Below are 19,427 nucleotides of genomic sequence, written 5' to 3' on the forward strand. Positions count from 1 at the left end.
AGATCTTTCAAAGTTCGTGAGTTAAAGAATTTATCCCTTGTGATGGAATATTCAATACAGTCAAGCAGGACATGGTTGACTGTGATTCTTTCACCACAAGGGATACAAAACAGAGGATCTTCACCTTTCAATAAATATTCGTGAGTATACCTCGTATGGCCAATGCGACATCGTCGCATAATGACCTCCTCAAATCTGGACTGACAACCCAAGTAACTATAACCGATATAAGGTTTTATTGCATGTAATTTATTTATACCTACCTGGGTATTCCACTTCTTCTACATCAAATCACGGATAAAAGATCTTATTCTGGCTTTATAATCTGAGTATGAAATAAGAAGTGGTGTCACAGATTTGTTAAGTGCTGCCTTAGCAGCAAGATCGGCCAGTGTGTTGCCAGAAATGCCTACGTGACTGGGTAACCAACAAAGGACGATGTCGTACTGGCCAGTAGCAAGGTTATTATACAATTCAATAATTTCAATTAAAAGTGGATGTTTACAAGAGATATTTTTAATCGCCTGAAGACAAGAAAGAGAGTCTGAATAGATTATATATTGTTTACGTTTAGGGTGTCTTTCAATATATTTAAGAGCTGTGAGTATCGCGTTAGCTTCTGCAGTAAAAATAGAGCTGTTATCTGGAATTCTAGAAGATATTGTTCTCGTTCCAATGACAGTGGCACTAGCTACTGCACCACCGTCCTTGGATCCATGTGTAAATAAGGGTTTGTAATTGCTATTTATGTTTTAATTGATGATATTCTTGCTTATATTGTAAGTCATTTGTTTCTGATTTTTTAAATGATGTTAATGTTAGGTCAACTTGTGGCCTAACCAATTGCCAAGGAGGAGAAGAAAGAAGACGGGAAGGCGATATGCTTTCCAGCTCTATACCGGCCGAAGAAATAAATGGTTTAATTCTGTGCCCAAGAGGTGGTACGAGAGAAGACTTTTTTGATATACAAATCCTCATAAAGCGGATTGAACACACAGTTATAGGCAGGGTTAGATTCATTAGAATATAATTTAGTAATATATTGTAAAGACAGTTTTATACGACGTTGAGTAAGAGATGGTTCATCGGCCTCAACGTAGAGACTATCAATAGGTGACGTTCTGAAAGACCCAAGACAAAGTCTTAAGCCTTGATGGTGGACAGACTTAATAATTTTAAGTTGCTGTTGCAGGCTCCACCATATACGATTGAGCCATAATCAAGTTTAGAACGGACAAGTGATCGATATAGATGGAGGAGGGTAGCTTGATCACCTCCCCGTTTAGAATTTGATACCACTTTCAACAAATCAAGTGCTTTCAGGCATTTAGTTTTCAGAGATTTAATATGAGGCAGAAACGTTAGGTGTGAGTCAAAAATTAATCCCAAGAACTTGACCTCCTTGACAACTTTAATGGGAGTGCCATCTAGAGATAGTTCAGGGTCTTTATGTGGCTTATATTTTCTGCAAAAATGTATGCAATTAGTTTTTGATTTAGAAAATTTAAAGCCGCTTTCAAGACACCATTTATTTATTTTGTTTAAACTTAACTGCAACTGCCGTTGCATGGTATTCATATTTTTCCCACGACAAGAAATATTAAAATCATCCACAAATAACGAACCATCAATAGAATCATTTAAAACTTTCGATAAACTATTTATCTTTATACTAAAACGTGTGACAGACAGAATACTGCTTTGTGGAACACCCTGATCCTGATTGTAATGATCAGACAGGGTAGAACCCACGCGGACTTGAAATTGTCTATCATTTAAAAAGTTGGCTATGAATTGCGGCAAACGACCTCGCAAACCGAAGTCATGTAAGTCTCTTAAAATACCATATTTCCAGGTTGTGTTATATGCTTTTTCTAAATCAAAAAAGATAGACACAGCGTGTTGTTTTTTAATTAGTGCGTTTTTAACAAATGATTCCAAACGCACTAGGTGATCGACAGTACTTCTATTTTTACGGAAACCACATTGTATATCAGTTATAAGGTTATTTGTTTCTAAGTACCAAACTAGTCGATTATTTATCAGGCGTTCCATGGTCTTGCAAACACAGCTAGTTAATGAAATCGGACGATAATTGGACGGATCGGTATGATCACGTCCAGGTTTAGGTATTGGTACTACTATAGCGTCACGCCATGAAGACGGAAATTTACCTGAAGTCCAAATATCATCAAAAATGGATCATATAGACCTTGAAGATCAGTTTTGGTAAACGTCGAAGACGGTGAAATATAAAGAGAGCATAGCGTAAACGCTACATGTAAAGTAATTCTCACAGCAACAGCCTGCATGTTAGTATTAAGTGAAACAGGGCTTTGAATAACGTTTTGTCTGACTAGAATGGATGATCCGCCAGTGGCCCTATCACCCGGAGGTGAAAAAGAATGATATGCATTATAATGACGAAGGTCAAATGTATCTGTTTGTTTTAAATATGTCTCCTGGAGACATAACGCTGAAGATGTAAAATCGTGGACTAATAGCTGTAATTCATGTAAGTTAGTCCTCACTCCTCTGCAGTTCCACTGTACAATATTATTGGAATAAACTATCTTTTTGGGGGATTTATTGGGGATCTACCCCGCTCTCTTTTGGAGGGCGACAAGCTATGTGCCCTTGTTTGGATGTTTTCGGAAACATCCATATCTTCTAAGGATCCGAAATTATTAAAAAGTTGGATTTTGTTACTAGACCCTTTTGAGGCTCTTCCACTTTTACCCTTTTGTGAAGATTCACATCTAGATTTAAGCTTGTTTTTTTCAGTTTCTTTCACATTGGATTGAGACGTCCGTTTTGCATTTGTCTGAGATAATTTCTCCTGTGTACAAGGTACATCCTGAACACCCATGGGCTCAGGAAGTACGTCAGCCGTTTGAGTGGATGATTCAGGTAGCAAAGTTGGTTTGACAGCAAACAGAAGACTTGATTACATTCACGGTTGGCGAAGGCGATGTTCTGGTAACAGAAGCTTAAGTTAGACGCTTGCGTTCAGGTGCTCTTCTCATTGAATGTAGTAAACGACAGCAAGCTACAAACCTGATGACAACTGAAATGTTGGTAGGAATTCCCGTATCAGTCTCAGCTCACAGGACGCTCAACACTAGCAAAGGCATAATTCGAGATCGTGATCAGTTGTTTGCGGACATGACGGAATTAGATATTGAGACAGAGATGAAAGATCAAGGTGTCATGCATGTCAAAAAGTTTACAACCCGGAAAAATAAAGAAACTGTTCCAACAAACACATATTTGTTTTCTTTTTCCTCGCCAACTGCTCCAAGCTGAAAGCTGGATACTGTAACATCGCTGTTGATACCTATGTTCCTAACACATTAAGGTGTTTTAAGTGCCAAAAATTTGGACATGGAGTGAATAGTTGTACATTGGTTGTCACGTGTGCTCACTGTGATGAGCAGACACATACAACAGAAGATTGTACCAACAACTTTAAGAAATGCGTTAACTGCGCCGGAAGTCACTCGTCTTTCTCAAAAGACTGTCCAGTTTGGAAACGGAAGATGGAAATCAACAAAATCAAATATACTCAAAACATTAGCTTTGCAGATGCAAAAAAACTTATTCTCGATACATAATTTTGCCAAGATTGGCGTTTGTTCTGTTTAAAAGTACGCCGAGCTTTAGCATTTAAAATTTTAAATTTATTTAAATTATGAACCATAGGATGGCGACGGAAATAATGTTCTGCTTTTTTCCTTGCCTTCCTAGCTTGTTTGCATTCATCACTGAACCATGGTTTCCGGATATGTGGAACTGCAGAGGACTTTGGTATACATTCATCAGCTATGGAGTTCAGTTCATCAGAAAAGCATTTAATAGCATCTGGAACGTCAATAAAAAGTTCAGGTTTAAGTTTTTCCGCACACAGTGTTTCATATAAAGCCCAGTTAGCCTTTTTAAAATTCCGCCTTGATGATGGAGGAACAGTTGGAGTTACAGATTTTAGTATAGTAGGAAAATGGTCACTTCCACAGAGGTCATCGTGGACTGACCATTCAAATTCATTTACTAGTTCTGAACTTGTGACTGACAAGTCGACAGCAGAATAAGTTCCTGTACCAGGATGTAAATTTGTATTGGAGCCATCATTATAAATACATAAATCATTATCTGAACAAAATTCCTCCAGTACTTTACCTTTACCATTTATTGTTGCACTACCCCAGAGTGGGTTGTGTCCATTTAAATCTCCCATAATAATGCAGGGCTTTGGGAGTTGATCATATAGAGCTTGAAGATCAAGTTTGTGAAACGTTGAAGACGGAGAAACATACAGAGAACATAATGTAAACGCAACGTGCAAAGTTAGTCGCACTGCAACAGCCTGAAGATTAGTAGTAAGTGTAACTGGGCTATGGATAACGTTCTGTTTAACTAGAATGGAAGACCCTCCAGTGGCCCTGTCACCCTTAGGCGAAAAACAATGGTATGCACTGAACGAACGTAGGTTAAGAACATCTGTCTCTTTCCTGCAGACAAAACGCTGAGGGTGATAAATCTGGGATTAAAAGTTGTAATTCATGGAAATTATTCCTTAGTCCCCTACAGTTCCATTGTATAATAGGATTATGATAATCTATCGTTTGGGAGGATTTATTGGGGATCTTCACCGTACCTTTTTGGCGGGCGACAAGCTGTGTGCCCTGGAGCGGACGTTTTCAGTCACGTCCATGTCCTCAAGGGATCCATATTTGTTGTATAAATTGATTTTATTGTCTGACCCTTTGGGGGCTCTACCACTAAGTTTTTTCAAAGAATCTGGCTTTGTACCTTTGCCTTTAGAGAGTTGTTTAGACTTTGTAGGCTGAGATGATGCGTTAAGATCAGAGGATGTTTCACATTGGCTTTGAGATGTACTAGGAACTGATTCTGTTGTTTGGGTAGATATTGCAGGTGAGAATATCAGTGGAGATTCCGTTTTAACCCAGGTCAGGTTTGTCTGACAGCATACAGATGACATTGTTGTTTTAGCGGTTACTGCTTTTGACGATGTTCTGGTGATAGAAGCATAGCTCTCCTTATGTTCTGAGCTTTGAACTAGCTTTTTAGCTTCCGCAAAACTAACGTTTTGAGTGAATTTTATCCTATTTATCTCCATTTGATGTTTCCAAACAGGACAACTTTTAGAGTAGGAGGAGTGGTCACCCGCACAGTTTGTACATTTTTTAACATTACTGTCACAATCTTCTGTTGTATGTGTCTTTTTGCCACAGTGAGCACATACAACAGACAATGTGCAAGTATTGACGCCATGACCGAACTTTTGACATTTAAAACACCGCAAAGGGTTTGAAATGTACATGTCCACATTGACGTTACAATAACCTGCTTTAAGAGATTTTGGAGCAGTTGGTGAGGAAAAGGAGAACAGGTAAGTATTGGTGTTAGTTACAACATCATTCTTCCGGATTGGGAAACGTTTTACATTGAGTACACCCTGATCTTTCATCTCAGAGATGATGTCAAGCTCTGTCATATCCGCAAACAATCGGTCACGATCTCTGATGATTCCCTTGCTCGTATTGAGTGTTTTATGAGCCGTAACCGTGACTGGAACGCCGACAAACAATTCTGTGCTCATAAGGTTTGTGGCTTGTTGCCTTTTCCCACATTCAACCAACAAAGCACCGGAACGCAAACGTCTAATACTCTTGACATCACCTGCAAGGCCCTGTATAGCCATGGATATGGCAAAAGGGTTCAACTTTAATGGAGTCTTGTCAACAGTTTCAATTACAAGAAATCGTGGCCAGTATTCAATTGACGTGGGCAGTCTTTGATCAGTATCAATTGGATCAGTGTCTAGTTGTCGTTTGGTTTTTTAGGAGGGTTTTCATAAGCCATGGTTAATTTCCAACAGTTCGTCATCCGAGCTCCCCACCCACCACGGAGTATCACAAGGACAATGCTAAAAACAAGTGGGTCTCCAACTTGCAGCACCAAGGATACTCGGATGATATACTCCAGCAGAAGAGTTGTTAATAACACATCTACCAGATTGGCCCATGAGCCACCGCTTTCTGGCATAAGACTCTAGGGAAAGTGCAAAACCAAATCATAAACATGTTTAGAGAACAATTCTGCCAAGACCACAAGTAACACATTTTCCAAACAGATTAGTGTATTGACAAAAAATTAAGTCCATACACAAGGCTTGGCGTGACCAGCCGATTGATAGAATCGGGCCGATTCTACCACCCGTCTAGGTGAAGTAAGGGCCAAAGTGGTGTGTTGGGCAAATGGAACGCAGTTTAAAGCCCATCTGCCCTCAACCACCAGGATCCCGTCCTCCACCGACACGGGACGCAACCCACGGCAAACAGGTTGCCCAATTTAGTCGCCTCTTACGACAAGCAATGGGATGCTGTGGACACATTCTGTCCCGGGTCCACACGGGACAAAAAGGAGGATCCTCTAGTGTGACCAATACGACATCGTCACATTATGACCTCTTCAAATCTTGACTGACAACCCAAGTAGGTGTGTATCCAATATACGGTTTTATTTCATGTAATTTGTTGATACCTACTTGGGTGTCCCACCTCTTCTGCATCAGATCATGGATGTAAGACCTAATGATTGCTTTATAATCTGAGTATGAAATAAGAAGTGGTGTCACAGATTTGTTGAGTGCTGCTTTTGTAGCAAGATCAGCCAGTGTGTTCCCAGAAATGCCTACGTGGCTGGGTAACCAACAGAAGACGATGTCGTATTGGCCAGTAGCAAGATCATTATACAATTCAATGATTTCAATTAGAAATGGATGTTTACAAGAAATATTTTTAATCGCCTGAAGGCAAGAAAGAGAGTCTGAATAGATTATATATTGTTTATGTTTAGGGTGTCTTTGAATATATTTGACAGCCGTTAATATGGCGTTTGCTTCTGCAGTAAAAATAGAACTGTTATCTGGAATTCTAGAAGATATTGTTCTGGATCCAATGACAGTGGCACAAGCTACCGCACCACCGTCCTTGGAACCATCTGTAAATAAGGGTTTGTAATTGCTGTATTTACTTTTTAATTGATTATATTCTTGTTTATATTGTAATTCATTAGTTTCGGATTTTTTAAAAGAAGTTAATGTTAAGTCGACTTGTGGTCTAACTAACTGCCAAGGAGGAGAAGAAAGAAGACGGGAGGGAACTATGTTTTCCAGCTTAATGCCGGCCGAAGAAAGAAATGGTTTAATTCTGTGTCCGAGAGGTGGAACAAGAGAAGACTTCTTGTCGTACAAATCCTGATAAAGTGGATTGAACACACAGTTATATGCAGGGTTAGATTCATTAGAGGATAATTTAGTAATGTACTGTAAGGATAATTTTATACGACGTTGTGTAAGAGATGGTTCATCGGCCTCAACGTAAAGACTGTCAATAGGTGAAGTTCGGAAAGATCCAAGACAAAGTCTTAAACCTTGGTGATGGACAGAATCAAGAAGTTTAAGGTTGCTTTTAAAGGCTCCACCGTATACGATGGAGCCGTAATCAAGTTTCGAACAGATCAATGATCGATAAAGTTGTAAGAGGGTAGCTTGGTCTCCTCCCCACTTACAATTAGAAATGACTTTCAACAAGTCAAGTGTCTTCAGGCATTTAGTTTTAAGGGATTTGATATGGTGAAGAAACGTTAAATGTGAGTCAAAAATCAATCCCAAGAACTTGGCCTCTTTAACAACTTTAATAGCAGTGCAATTTAGAAACAGTTCAGGGTCTTTATGTGGTTTATATCGTCTACATAAGTGTATACAATTAGTTTTCGATTTAGAAAATTTGAAACCGTTCTCAACACACCATTTATTAATTTTATTTAAGCATAACTGCAGTTGCCTCTCAATAGTACGCATATTTTTACCACGACAGGAAATGTTAAAATCATCCACAAAAAGTGATCCGTCAATCGAATCATTTAAAACTTTGGATAAACTGTTGATTTTAATGCTAAATAAAGTAACAGACAAAATACTCCCTTGTGCGAACACCCTGGTCCTGATTATAATGTTCAGACAGGGTAGAACCCACGCGGACTTGAAACTGCCTGTCTTGTAAAAACTGTGATATAAAAAAAGGCAAACGGCCTCTCAAAAAAAATCATGTAAATCCTGTAAAATACCATGCTACCAGGTCGTATCATAAGCTTTCTCAAGATCAAAGAAAATTGATACAGCATGCTGTTTATTAACTATAGCATTTTTAGCAAAGGATTCTAAACGTACCAAGTGATCAATGGTACTACGATTTTTCCTGAAACCACATTGAATATTTGTTATTATGTTATTGGTTTCAAGATACCAAGTTAATCTATTATTCACCCTACGTTCCATGGTTTTACAGACACAACTCGTTAGAGATATTGGTCTGTAATTAGACGGATCAGTATGATCCCGGCCAGGCTTTGGAATAGGGACAACAATGGCATTACGCCATGAAGTTGGGAAATTCCCCGACGTCCATATTTGATCAAAAATTCCTAAAAGGACTTCTAAACGTGATTCGGGTAAATGCTTTAGGAGCTGATAGTGAATATTATCGGTTCCTGTAGCTGTATGATGAGCTTGCTCAAGGGCAGTATGGAGCTCATGCAACGAAAATAATTCGTTATAGTCTTCACCATTGTCTGAGTTAAAACTGATTCTTTTCTTTTCCTCTTGTTTCTGATATTTTGGAACTCAGGGACATAATTTGATGAAGATGAATGTTTGGCTAAAGTTGCGCCAAGTTTATTTGCTATGTCAGTTTTATTAGTTAATATGGTATCCCCGTCCTTCAGATGATGCACAGTAGATTTGGAACCTTTGCCCTTTATTCTTTGGACCATACTCCACACCTTTGACATTGGTGTGCGTGAATGTATTTTGGATACATAATTTCGCCAAGACTGACGTTTACCTTGTTTAAAAGCACGTCTAGCCTTTGCGTTAGTAATTTTGACTTTGTCTAGATTATGAACTGTTTTCTGGCCCGTTTACACTCGTCAGTAAACCATGGTTTACGAATATGTGGAATTGCAGAGGACTTAGGAATTGTTTTGTCTGCAATGGCATTTAGTATATCCGAAAAAGACTGTATTGGATCTTCACTGTTCTTAAAAAGATCATGCTTCAAGTGTTCAGCACACAGTGTCTGATATAATGATCAATCAGCCCTAGCAAAGTTCCGTCTTGATACAGGTGGATCATCACCAGGGTTGATGGTTTTCAGCATGGTGGGGAAGTGATCACTCCCACATAGGTCATCATGGGCCAGCCATTCAAATTCATTGTATAAGTTGGAATCAGCTAGTGATAAATCCAGGGAAGAGTATTTTCCCGTAGCTGGATGTAAATAAGTAGCCGAGTCATCATTGAAAATACACAAATTATTATCGGAAATGAATTCCTCAAGGATTTTGCCTTTATTATTAGTATGGTCACTTCCCCATAATGGATTGTGTCCGTTGAGGTCCCCCATAATAAGACATGGTTTGGGGAGCTGATCATATAGACTTTGAAGATCTGATTGACAAAAATTGGAAGATGGAGGGATATACAAACTGCACAATGTCAAAGCAATGTGTAAAGTCAGGCGAACAGCAACTGCCTGAAGGTTTGTTTTTAGAGTAACAGGGCTATGTATTACGCTCTGATGGACGAGAATAGAAGCGCCTCCAGTTGCCCGATCTCCCGGAGGAGAAAAAAAATGATAAGCGCTGTACTGTCTCAAATTCAAGGTATCTGTATTTTTAAGATATGTCTCTTGGAGACATAGCGTAGATGGCTGAAAGTCCCGTATCAGCAATTGTACCTCGTTGAAATTAGTGTTTAGTCCTCTACAATTCCATTGCAATAGATTGGACTGGTTCATGGTGGCTCAATTGGTGATCTTCCACGCGAATGTGTGGAGGGTAAATTCCTCCTGCTGTCCTGTGAGGATAGAGTGATATCCATATCCAGAGGCCCAAAAGAGTTTTCTACAGGAACTTCTGAAGATGAAGGGATGGTGGGAATTGATTTTCTATTTCATTTTTTTCCTTACTGTTTTTGACCGTCGGTCTGTTTGTCAGACGATTGTGATTTGGGCTCAGGCTGTCTCTCAGTCTGTGATCCAGATGTAGATTGAGTTACTGGGGAAGATGGTTTTGCAACTGAGGATAAGGTAATGGGTTTTGCAGACTTAACCCATGTCAAGTCTGTCTGACAACTTACAGGAGATGTCATAACAGCGTGAGTGACGGTAGCAGAGTAGGTCTTATTTAATGGAGGTGTGGTTTCAGCTGTCAACAGTTTTTTTGCGTCAAAGTATGAAATATTCCTTTCACATTTAAGTTTCATTATTTTGGACTCCTTTTGCCAAACAGGACAAGATTTTGATGTAGCAGCATGAGATCCAGAACAGTTTGCGCATTTGACCTCATTGTTGCAGTCTGTATTATCATGTTGTTCACCACAACGATGACATACAGCCGAACCACGACAAGAACTAGCCCCATGACCGAACTTCTGACATTTAAAGCAGCGAAGCGGGCTGGGGACATACACGTCCACTCCAATATTGAAATACCCTGCTTTGATTGAAGGTGGTAAGGATGCACGAGCAAACGTCAAGAGATATGTATTGGTATTGACACTGATTCCTTCTTTCCTGACGGTGAACCGTTTTACAGCTGTGACTCCCTGATCATGAAGTTCAGTTACTATGTCTTGTTCTGACATGTCAGACAGGCAGCGAGCCCTGTCTCGAACAATGCCCCGGCAGGAATTTAATGTTCTGTGCACGGACACAGCAACCTCAATATTGGCAAATGTTTTGATAGATAAAAGATGTAGAGATTGCTGTCGCCATGCACATTCCACCAGAAGTGAACCACTACGAAGACGGGTGACATTGCGAACAGTTGCCAGTTCTACCACCCTTCTAGGCGAAGTCAGGGCCAAAGTGGTGTGTTAGGCAACAGGAACACGGCTTCAAGCTCCTATTGCCCTCAACCACCATGATCCCGACACAGGGCCGCAACCCACGGCAAACGGGTTGGTGGACCAAATACCCCACCCCCCCACGCCCACCCCGGGTCCACTACGGTGGTGTCGGCGAGCTCTTGACGTTACCCAGCACCCACCACGAGGAGGTGGCTCGTCACAGTTGCCTCCCCGCATGAGGAAAGCTGACCATGTCGAACTGCTAATGGAACACAAAGTCGTCAATTTACAGTTTGTGGAGTCGAAGCACGTGACAGGTATGTATTTGAGAGGCTGGAAATTGAGCGTCAACAAAAACATGGACGTCAAGAGATGCAAAACATATGAGAATCCCTGGAACGCTCCACGCAAGAGTGAGTCGTGAACACGATCGAGTCTGTCTATCTGGACATAGCTAAGTACAAAACCTTCAAAACTAGATTGTACATGCCACCATACTACAAGAAAAAATAAGTCATCGTCAGAAAGAAAGGCAACAATTGTATGAGGGTATCTATCAGATCCAGTTTGGTTCCAGCCAATTATCATTTGATCATGCAAGCCATCGTGAAGGTTGGCGGTAACCTAACTTGCATCCCCAACAACATCTCGTTCTCGTTGGATGGTCTGAAATTCATAGACAGTGTTCAATTTCTGCTGTCATCTCTAGACAGTCTGGTCCATGACGTGGACACCGAGTTCGACATCACCAGTCAATACACCGACACTAAGTTTGGATCCCTGCTGCTGAGGAAGGTCGTCTACCCCTTCGAATAAATGGATGAGTAGTATATATGACGGAGGTCCAGCTACGATAAGACTCGATGGGCCACTTTTACATTGACCACGTTTATATTGACCACTTTTACAGCGACTTGACTGACTCGATCATCATACCGGACCATTACGAGCATTCCCTCAACGTGTGGGAGAAACTGGGCTGCAAGAATTTAGGTGATTACCACGACGTGTACTTAAAAACCGACTTGCTTCTGCTCGCCGATATGACCAATAAATTTAGAAAAATGTGCTTGAAACAGTATGGAATAGATCCCACACGGTGTCTCTCGTCAAAGGCCTTGTTAGGGAAGGTTGATGTGGGAAAACAAGCTCTTTGGCCAATCTGCCTGCTGACACTATACTACATTCCTTGAAGAAAGTTTGATGTGTCGCCGCTGAAGCAAAGTATGCTCTGATCATAGCGGATGTCACCAACCGATACAAGTAGGCGGCGACCTTAACCACAAAAGGCTGAACTCAATTGGCTCGAGCGTGGGAGCGGCCATAAAAGCACAGTCCACAGACATCGCCCGCCGAACTGCAAGTCGATCCTGGACGCGAGGTCATGGCACCATGTCGCAACTGCTAGCCAAACTTGACCTCCGAGCTAGACACAGCACAGTTGGAGCTCATCGTAGCCAAGTCATCATCAAAATATTCAACAGGGCTTTAGCAGAGTACTTATCAGTACGCGCTGGTGGGAAAAAAGGAAACACCGAATGGGTCACGTGGCTACCTCAGGTGGTGTCGGTTATCAATCATGAAATCAATTGTGTGACCACCAAATCAGCTGCACAAATATCTTTCAAAAGATATCATAAATATTTGTTCATTCTCTTAGGCACCGGCATATCTAGCTGAAACAGAGACAAACGAGATACTGCATGAATATTACGGATTTTTCACTTTTATCTTGCAGGGCTGTCCTGAAGAGTGGTCAGGAGTCAGGAACAAAGTTTGGACGTGGTAGCCATGCTGTAGCATACACAGTGACGGATGGTGAAGGTTTAACCGCTCACTGTATAATGAACTTTTATGTTGAAGGTATGGCGCGTCTTTTAACTTCAGTGTCTCCAAGGCAAATTCGGCCTATTACTCCGGATAAAAATATAACCTAAACTTTGAACATATGTGTATATTTGACGAAACTGATAACTGCTAATGATTAGGTCAAAATATTCATAGTTTGCCATATTTCCAATATGATTGATTTTTGCCATAAGAAGGGATAAATATTTTAGTGTGACAAAAGTAAAGGGGCTTTGTAATAATGTTAATTATAATTTAATTATTGTTATAAAATAAACTGAACTGATTGAAACATTTTGAAAAATATGGTTTGTAAATAAGAAAATGACATTTTATACAGTTAGCAACTTAGTGGGGATAACATATCGCAAAATTATGTTCCTGCTGAGAGGGTACGTAAGTCACAAAACTCTGGATTAAATTTCAGTCTGCCGTAGTATATTTTTTGTTTTATGCAATGATTAAATCTCAGTATAATCGTCAGTAGCTGAAGAGTGCACAAATCCAGTCCATGCAGGAGAGCAAGTACTGGAAGTCATGCTATCGAAGTGCTCTACCTTCAGTTGCTGGCGATCTGTAATCTGTTTTTTACGATGTGTTGCTGTTTACTATCTATTCTTTTAATTTCTATCAACTAGTCGTAACTTGTAATTATGATAATGTAATTATTCTACTGTCCATCGATGACAGGATTCTCATCCAGTCTAATATGATTTTGTTCATGTTACAGAACTGACAAAACATGTTTGATACTTGGTTGATGGTTTATTTTTAACTGTTGGCATTCAATAGTGAATGTGCGTAAGCATCATGCTTGAAAAAGTCGGCTGAGAGAGCTAATAATATGGTTGGATGTGTAGAACTACAATGTTGTCACGCCTAAAACATTACTCAAATAGCAACATTAGCCCATTAAATACTGTTTGTGTAAACAGGTACAGGTTATGAAACTGTCCATGGACATGGGTGATCCACTTTCCTGATGCACTTAGATGATAAACTATGGTACAAATCATATAGAGAACAACTCAACTCACATCTACTACTTCAAAAATGACAATGTGGATTTGGTACAGAGCCGGGATATGATCAGAAATGAACGTTTTGTGGCATTTGACGGATCCATTTTAGGAACAAGGGAAAGGATGATGGAAACTCGTGGCACTCAGACATATTGGATCTTGGGGAATTGTAGCCAACTTGTCTCCTGCAGGGGTCAGTGTCAGGACTGCTTCAGTTGAACATATTCCAATTCATAACGTACCCGGCGTTATCACAACAATAATCTGCCCAGGAAGATGGAAATGAGATTCTACTCTCCATCCATATAATTTACTATATCAAACCAACAGTAGCCGCCACAAGACAATATAAAACACGGGCTATAGTATAGATCACCAACAACTGAAAGTAGATCACCATACGAGGGACCATAGAGACTTACAGTACATTAGCTGGCTGCGTGGGCTCTAACTGGATTCACACCACCCTTCCTAAGCTGTTAGCAATTTAGACACGTCTAGCCAGATGTTACAAAATACACATATGCTACGATTAAAAAAGTGGAATGTTTAAAGTTAGTGTCGGCAATATTTCAGCCATATCGTGACTAAAACAGTTGTAAATTCACCATAAATACATGTAAATTAAAGAGTATAGTTTAAAAAGCGGCGTCACGGCTTTGTTGAGTGCTGCCTTAGCAGCAAAATCGACCATGTAGTTCCCAGAAATAACATGCCTGGGTAACCAACATAAGACGATGTCGCATTGGCCAGTAACAAGATAAATATACAATTCAAAATTTCCATTACAAGTGGATGTTTATAAGGAAGGTTTTTAATGGCATGAAGGCATGAAAGAGAATAGGAACAAAATATGCATTGTTTATATTTACGGTGTGTATTAATATATTAATATATAAAAGTCGTTAATATGGCGTTTGCTTCTGCTGTAAAAACATAGCATCGAATGTCATCGACGTGCAACAATAAGTGGGTTTTTTTTATTCATGTACCATCTTATGGTCAGATTCCCTTCTCCAGCTATATTAATATCCTGATGTACAGCTCTACAACGGTGTTTCCTGACAACACAGTCACAAATAGGTCGTTATCATTTGTTGCAATTGGTAGATATGGGCAAGATTGTTCAGACTATACAACAAACCCACTTTCAGTGGGTCCTTTGATATGCCATCATTTGGTTTGAATATTATTCCATATGTTTATATTAAATCATCTCTAAAATTGTGTATGTACATGACAGTACAAAAACGCCTCTGATCAGAATCTTGGTTTAATGTAAGATATATGTCATGCACATACCCATTCGATAGCTATTGTGGAAAATTGTGTTAAGGTTCAGATGAGAAACATTTTGGGAAAGGAAAGAAAACATCCACTCACAGGCTGAACAATGAACACTTCACACAAGTGTGGCTGCCTTTTGACATAAATATCAGTTAGGGCTATTATAGACTGATTTTTACAAATCTGGTTAAATGGACAAATGTCAACGTTTGATACCACTTACCTGTGACATCAATGATCCAGTGTTGTTGTTTGATTGTTTTGTTGCCACGGAATACCAAAATACTGATTCAAATGTATTGGTCTTTCTGTACTGATCTTGACATTAAAGGTAATTGTAGATGTATCAAAGATAAGTCTGAAAACTATACTGTATTTGAATACCCTGAATGACAACTCGTGCATTTATACTGCCCATTAAATTGATTTTTTTCAGTGAAAGAATGCCGTCGCCCTAATTATATACGGAATGGGGATGTCACATGTGATGGCTACATTTATGGTAGTACGTGTACTTTCGAATGCTTGGACGGTTACAAATTGGTTGGGAAATCTAAAATCAGCTGCAAGGAAAACAAAAGATGGACCTTTGACGTACCGAGGTGTCAAGGTAGGTTGATCACCGAACAGTGACTGAGTGAATTACAGTTTACAGTCACATCTGCAGTGTTTCAGTCATGTTGTCACAATGAAAACGGTTTATTAATAAACTAACAGTCTTAAACGGTACATACACCAGTCAACAAGGAAATGTAACTTCACACTTAAATATCAAAGATTTGATTTTAAAACTGGCGACATGCTTTTGATCGCCAGCAACTGAAGGCAGAGAGCCAACATGGAGATCACTGGGATTTACTGTACATTTGCTATATTAGGAATTACACCAATTAGATGATTAACACCATCCCTTCTCGTGCTATTCGACATCCATTCCACCAGTCCAGTCACCAGAGTTGTCCCTTATGGACCATATGTGGGTCAAATTGGATCGTCGCATGCGAATCCACCACCCGAAACACTTCTATTTCCAAACAGTGGTTTTATATTTAATTTTGAAAGTCGGTGTAAAGTTTCTGGTTTTGAGCTCTATACTTATAAGTAAAATAGTATTGGCAGAAATTATTCAGAAAATTGTTTCGGCAGGTATGTAATACATGTATAAAATCTATAGACGTTTTAGTTGAATGAATATGTTGAGATATGATTCTTTTACAGTCTACGTGTCTTTTCAGTACTTTTTGTGACCGCCATGATCTGAAATACACGACTGAATGCGCCTAGGTATACTAACGAGTGAGTGAGTAAGTTAAAATTTTACATCGCATCAGCAATATTGCAGCCATATAGCGATGAAAACACGGTAATTATTTAAAATAGCTGCCGACAAAGGACAGTAAAACCAACTAGTGTATCACAGATGTATATTAAAACTAGTAATGGAATCTAAAATACTTTACCTGTAGAAGACAATACAATATAACATCAGGCTATAGGTCGCCAACAACTGAAGGCAGATCACCATACTAGGGACCATGGGGACTTACAGTACCTTTGCTACCTGCATGGACCCTAGCTGGATTTACACCATCCCTTCCGCCATTAAAAAAAACAAAAATACTACGATTAATGAGTGAGTGAATGAGTTTTGTTTTACGCCGCACTCAGCATATTCCAGCTACATGACGGCAGTCTGTAAATAATCGAGTCTGGACCAGACAATCCAGTGACCAACAACATGAGCATCGATCTGCGCAATTGGGAACCGATGACATATGTCAACCGAGTCAGCGAGTCTGACCACCCGATCCCGTTAGTCGCCTCTTACGACAAGCACAGTCACCTTTTATGGCAAGCATGGGTTGCTGAAGGCCTATTCTACCCTGGGATCTTCAGGGGTCAATACTATGATAAAAAAATCCCATGGTCCCTAATATGGTGATCATCCCTTCAGCTGCTCTCGATTGCAAGAGACGCTAGCCATAATTAAAACAGAAATACTACGTTTAAAAATCCTGGTAAGTTTAAATTGACTTGGGGTGAGTGAGCAAGTTAAGATTTAACGTCACATCGGCAATATTTCAGCCATATCGTGACGAGAGCGATTAGTTACAAAACTACACATTAAGTAGTGGCACGTTATAAAGATCTGTCAACGAAGGACATTAAAACCAACTAGAATATCACAGAGAATGTAAAACTAGTAATTAGATCTAAAACTGTTCAACTATAGATGACAATACAATATAAAAATGGGCTACAGATTAACAACCATGGGGACTTACAGTACGTTTGCTACCTGCATGGACCCTAGTTGTATTTACACCATCCCTTCAGCCATTGGCTTTTATGCGGAGAATCAGCCATACATTAAAATGACAAAAATACTACGATTAAAAACCTGGAAGCCTTATATTTGCATCAAATGTTTCGGGACCTACGTACCCTCTCAGGAGGACAATTTTAAAGTACTTTAACCCCCTTTGAGGGTACAGCCACCAACAAAATGAGTTACTAATTTAAACTTCCAATTATAAAATATTTATCTATTTACAGTTCAGTTAACAGATCTAATTCTTTTAAAAATCCCATGAGTAAATGAGAACTAGTATTGTTAAAAAGATCTTTCATTATTCTTGAATTGAAATAATTGTCCCATGTGATGGAATACTCGACACAGTCAAGCAGGATACGGAGGAACCTCACCTTTAAGCAAATATTTATGTGTATATCTTGTGTGGCCAATACGACAGCGTCGTAAAATAACCTTTTCAAATCTGGACTGACAACCCAAGTAAGTATAACCGATATATGGTTTTATTGCATGTAATTTATTTATAGTGAGTGAGTGAGTTAGAATTTAACGTCACACCGGCAATATTGTAGCCATAACGTGACGAGACATGTTGTAGATGCACACCAAAAATTCAAGTAATTGAAGAACCAGTCATCGACGGACTGTAAAATAACTAGAATATCACAAAAAGAGTTAAAACTAGCTAGAATGTATATTTAAAAACAGAAAACTATGTTAGACTATACCACGTAAAAAGTGGCTATTGATCACCAACAACTGAAGATGGGGACTTACAGTACCTTGGCTACCTACATGATCCCTAGTTGGATTTACACCAACCCTTCAGCTATTGGTGATTGTATGCACGTTTAGCCACTAATTAAAATGACATTAATACTACAGCTAAAAGTGTGGAAGATTAAATTTTACTTCAAATGTTTTGGGAGTTACGTACCCTCTCAGGAGGACAATAATTTTACAGTACTTCAACCTCCCTTGAGGGTACAACCACTAACAATGTGAGTTATTAATTTAAAGCTCCAATCATAAAATATTGATCTATTTACAAATCAGTCAAGAAATCTAATTCTTTTAAAAATCCAATAATTAAATGAGAACTTATATTGTTAAAAAGATCCTTCATATCTTGTGATTTAAAATAGGAAGCCCTTGTGATGCAGCATTCAACACAATCAAGCAGGACGTGCTTGACTGTGATTCTCTGGTCACAAGTGATGGAGGACGGAGGATCCTCACCTTTCAATAGGTACTTATGGGTATATCTGGTGTAACCAATACGACATCGTCACATGATGACCTCTTCAAATCTGGACTGACAACCCAAGGAGGTATAACCGATATAGGGTTTTATTTGATGTCATTTATTGATACCAACTTGGGTGTCCCACTTCTTCTGCATCAGATCAGGAATGTAAGTTCTTATGCAAGTTTTATAATCAGTGTATGGAATAAGAAGTGGTGTCACAGATTTGTTGAGTGCTGCCTTGGCAGCAAGATCGGCCATTGTGTTCCCAGAGATGTCTACATGGCTTGGTAACCAACAAAAGACGATGTCGAATTGGCCAGTAGCAAGACCATTATATAATTCAATAATTTCTATTAAAAGATGTTTACATGATATATTTTTAATCGCGTGAAGACAAGAAAGAGAGTCAGAAAAGATGATATGATGTTTATGTTTGAGATGTTTTTGAATATATTTAAGAGATGTTAATATAGCGTTTGTTTCAGCTGTAAAAATAAAGCTATTGTCAGGTAATCTAGAAAAAAAATTGTTCTGGATCCAGTGACCGTGGCACAGGCTACTGCGCCACCGTCCTTGGACCCATCTGTAAATAAGGATTTGTAATTGTTATATTTACTTTTTAATTGGTGATATTCTTGCTTATATTGTAAGTCATTAGTTTCTGATGTTTTAATTGTAGTTAATGTTAGATCGACCTGTGGTCTAACCAGTTGTCAATGGGGTGAAGAAAGAAAACGGAAAGGAGCTATATTGTCCAGCTTAATACCAGCTTTA

At 39.3% G+C, this 19,427-nt stretch overlaps 1 protein-coding gene across 1 annotated transcript in view; it reads left to right on the forward strand.

Annotated features, from left to right (window-relative positions):
* LOC137298235 (uncharacterized) overlaps window positions 1-19,427 on the forward strand; it is a 692,490-nt gene that overhangs the window by 85,576 nt on the left and 587,487 nt on the right. Inside the window, exons 5-6 of the mRNA XM_067830406.1 lie at window positions 12,672-12,796; window positions 15,527-15,700. Coding sequence (XP_067686507.1) covers window positions 12,672-12,796; window positions 15,527-15,700 — 299 coding nt within the window. The remainder of the gene's footprint in view (window positions 1-12,671; window positions 12,797-15,526; window positions 15,701-19,427) is intronic.

The sequence above is a fragment of the Haliotis asinina genome, chromosome 10, assembly GCF_037392515.1.
Source record: "Haliotis asinina isolate JCU_RB_2024 chromosome 10, JCU_Hal_asi_v2, whole genome shotgun sequence".
Lineage (NCBI taxonomy): Eukaryota > Metazoa > Mollusca > Gastropoda > Lepetellida > Haliotidae > Haliotis > Haliotis asinina.